Below are 1,967 nucleotides of genomic sequence, written 5' to 3'. Positions count from 1 at the left end.
CAAATATTATAAATAACCGTTTGCAAACTTTGGGTTTTTAAAAAAATCTGCAAATGGTTGATAGTAAGAAATGAGTCTTTTAAAGTTTCTTGTTTTGAGTGTCATCGTGATTGACAACTGGGTCGATCAAATATTAAAATTTAAGTTCTTACCTATATGCTTGGGAGTGGCACACGGCAAAGTATCGATTGATAGTGATTACAAAAATACACACAAATGAGTAGGTAGTTATGAATGTAAACACAGAAGGGGGGATGGCCCATATAGCCGCATTCACTATCATCGCTTTTTCCGCCAGCTTTTCCCAGTCGGGACGAACAATTCTCAACGAAAGGTCAAAGGTCAAACTCAAAACGCAGTAAACCAAATCTACAGAAGCTAAATTCATAATTATATACTCGCTGGGTGTTTTGTTAGTTTTGTTTCGGTAGAAATGAATAACTTGGTAGTTTCCGAAGATTCCAATAGCACAGAAAATAATGATTAAAATTGGTGAAAAGATGTCTGCGAAAATAAAAGTACCCGACTCAGGGTCCAAGTCGAACTCCGATATATTCGATGCGGCAGTAAGATTTTCAGTCATCGTTGATGTTGAGGGATTACTATGATCCGATTTCAAAGGATTTTAACCACCTCAACTGAAGGTGAATTGCAGTTAAGCATTAGTTAAATTACAGAAGAGATTAGATGAAATCAATTCAAATTTTATCTTGCTTCAAATTTAGCTGATGGCAAATCAAGAAAAGAAATGCTAAATGCGGTTAAATATTAAAGCAAAAAATTAATTTGTTTTTGTTTGCTCAGACAATAACGAAACAATTTAGGAGAATTTAGAAATTTGATTTCCAATTTAGGGGAGTTCAAATTGGTAATGTTTTCAAATGTGGCTTTTTCGTCTCCTTCTTTAATGGCTTCTGTTTTGCAAGCACTTGCTTTTCGTTAAACTGTTTTTCTTTTAAAGTAAAGGAAGTTGTAGTTTGAAAATGGATTGATGGAGTAGAAAAAGAGAGAATATTTGGGTTGGCTGGGGAAAAAGAGAACTATCCATCGTCAAGTTTTTTTTAAAAATAAAATAGGGAAACAAAACATTGAAATATTTAAAGTCTTTTTGTAATGTCTTTCGTTATCTGATGAAATATATCTATCTTCCACTAAAGTTTCAGTTGAATCGTTTTTATTTGACAATAAGAAAAAAGCAGATTACTAAAAAGTATGGCGCAAAATATGGCCAATGGCATTGATAGAATAGGCTAGGATAGATTGAGGTTGCTGATAAAAAATTGAAAAAAAAACTTATTGAATATTTCTCAATAAATTTAATCGGCTTGAATCGGCGAAGTGATTTATTGGAAAATGAAGGCGGAGTTTTTAATTGGCGGAAAATTAGCACTGAGACGTGAACAGATTTTGGTAATGAACAAAATCAGAGAAGCAAATAATGATGAAATGTCGCAAAAATATCAATCCAGGTCTGATTTTATTTTAGAAAACTATATACCATCATACAAAATCTTTAACCCGTCTCAATTAAAGTTCATTTTCAAATTTGAACTGAATTTGGTCTAAGGGTAATTATTTTATATGCTGGTTTGATGCCCACTTTTGAAAATATTTTTTCGCAAATAAAAACCCCACTCTACATTGTAATTAAAACAAAATTGGTTCGCTCAAATAGAGGGAAAAGTCATCGAGCAGATTGTTGTGCAAATAAAAATCCATTTTGAAAAACGCTTGAAAGGTTTTCCAAAACTGAGTTACTGACGTAGAAATTGTGAAAATGTGACGACGCAAAGTATAAAAAAAGAGGTTCTGGCGAATACGTGAAATGCTAATTTTATAATTATGGTAATTTTTTTCTCAATTTTTCTCAAGAGTCAGTTTTGGTCCAGCACTTTTCCTGATTCTGAGGTTTCGAGCCATTTTAACCCCTCAGAAAATTATACCGAAGTGAATAATAAAAAAGAGAA

The 1,967-nt window shown here is 32.6% G+C and overlaps 1 protein-coding gene across 1 annotated transcript in view; it reads right to left on the bottom strand.

Annotated features, from left to right (window-relative positions):
• Nucleotides 1–1,755, bottom strand: part of LOC134844367 (uncharacterized) — a 31,610-nt gene extending 29,855 nt beyond the window's left edge. Inside the window, exons 1-2 of the mRNA XM_063861018.1 lie at nt 1,641–1,755; nt 153–751 (exon numbers count right to left, since the gene is read on the bottom strand). Coding sequence (XP_063717088.1) covers nt 153–583 — 431 coding nt within the window. The 5' untranslated portion in view covers nt 584–751; nt 1,641–1,755. The remainder of the gene's footprint in view (nt 1–152; nt 752–1,640) is intronic.
• Between the last annotated feature and the right edge of the window lie 212 nt (nt 1,756–1,967).

The sequence above is a fragment of the Symsagittifera roscoffensis genome, chromosome 4 (genome assembly GCF_963678635.1).
Source record: "Symsagittifera roscoffensis chromosome 4, txSymRosc1.1, whole genome shotgun sequence".
Taxonomy (NCBI): Eukaryota; Metazoa; Xenacoelomorpha; order Acoela; family Convolutidae; genus Symsagittifera; species Symsagittifera roscoffensis.
This window is presented reverse-complemented; position numbering and strand designations above follow the sequence as displayed.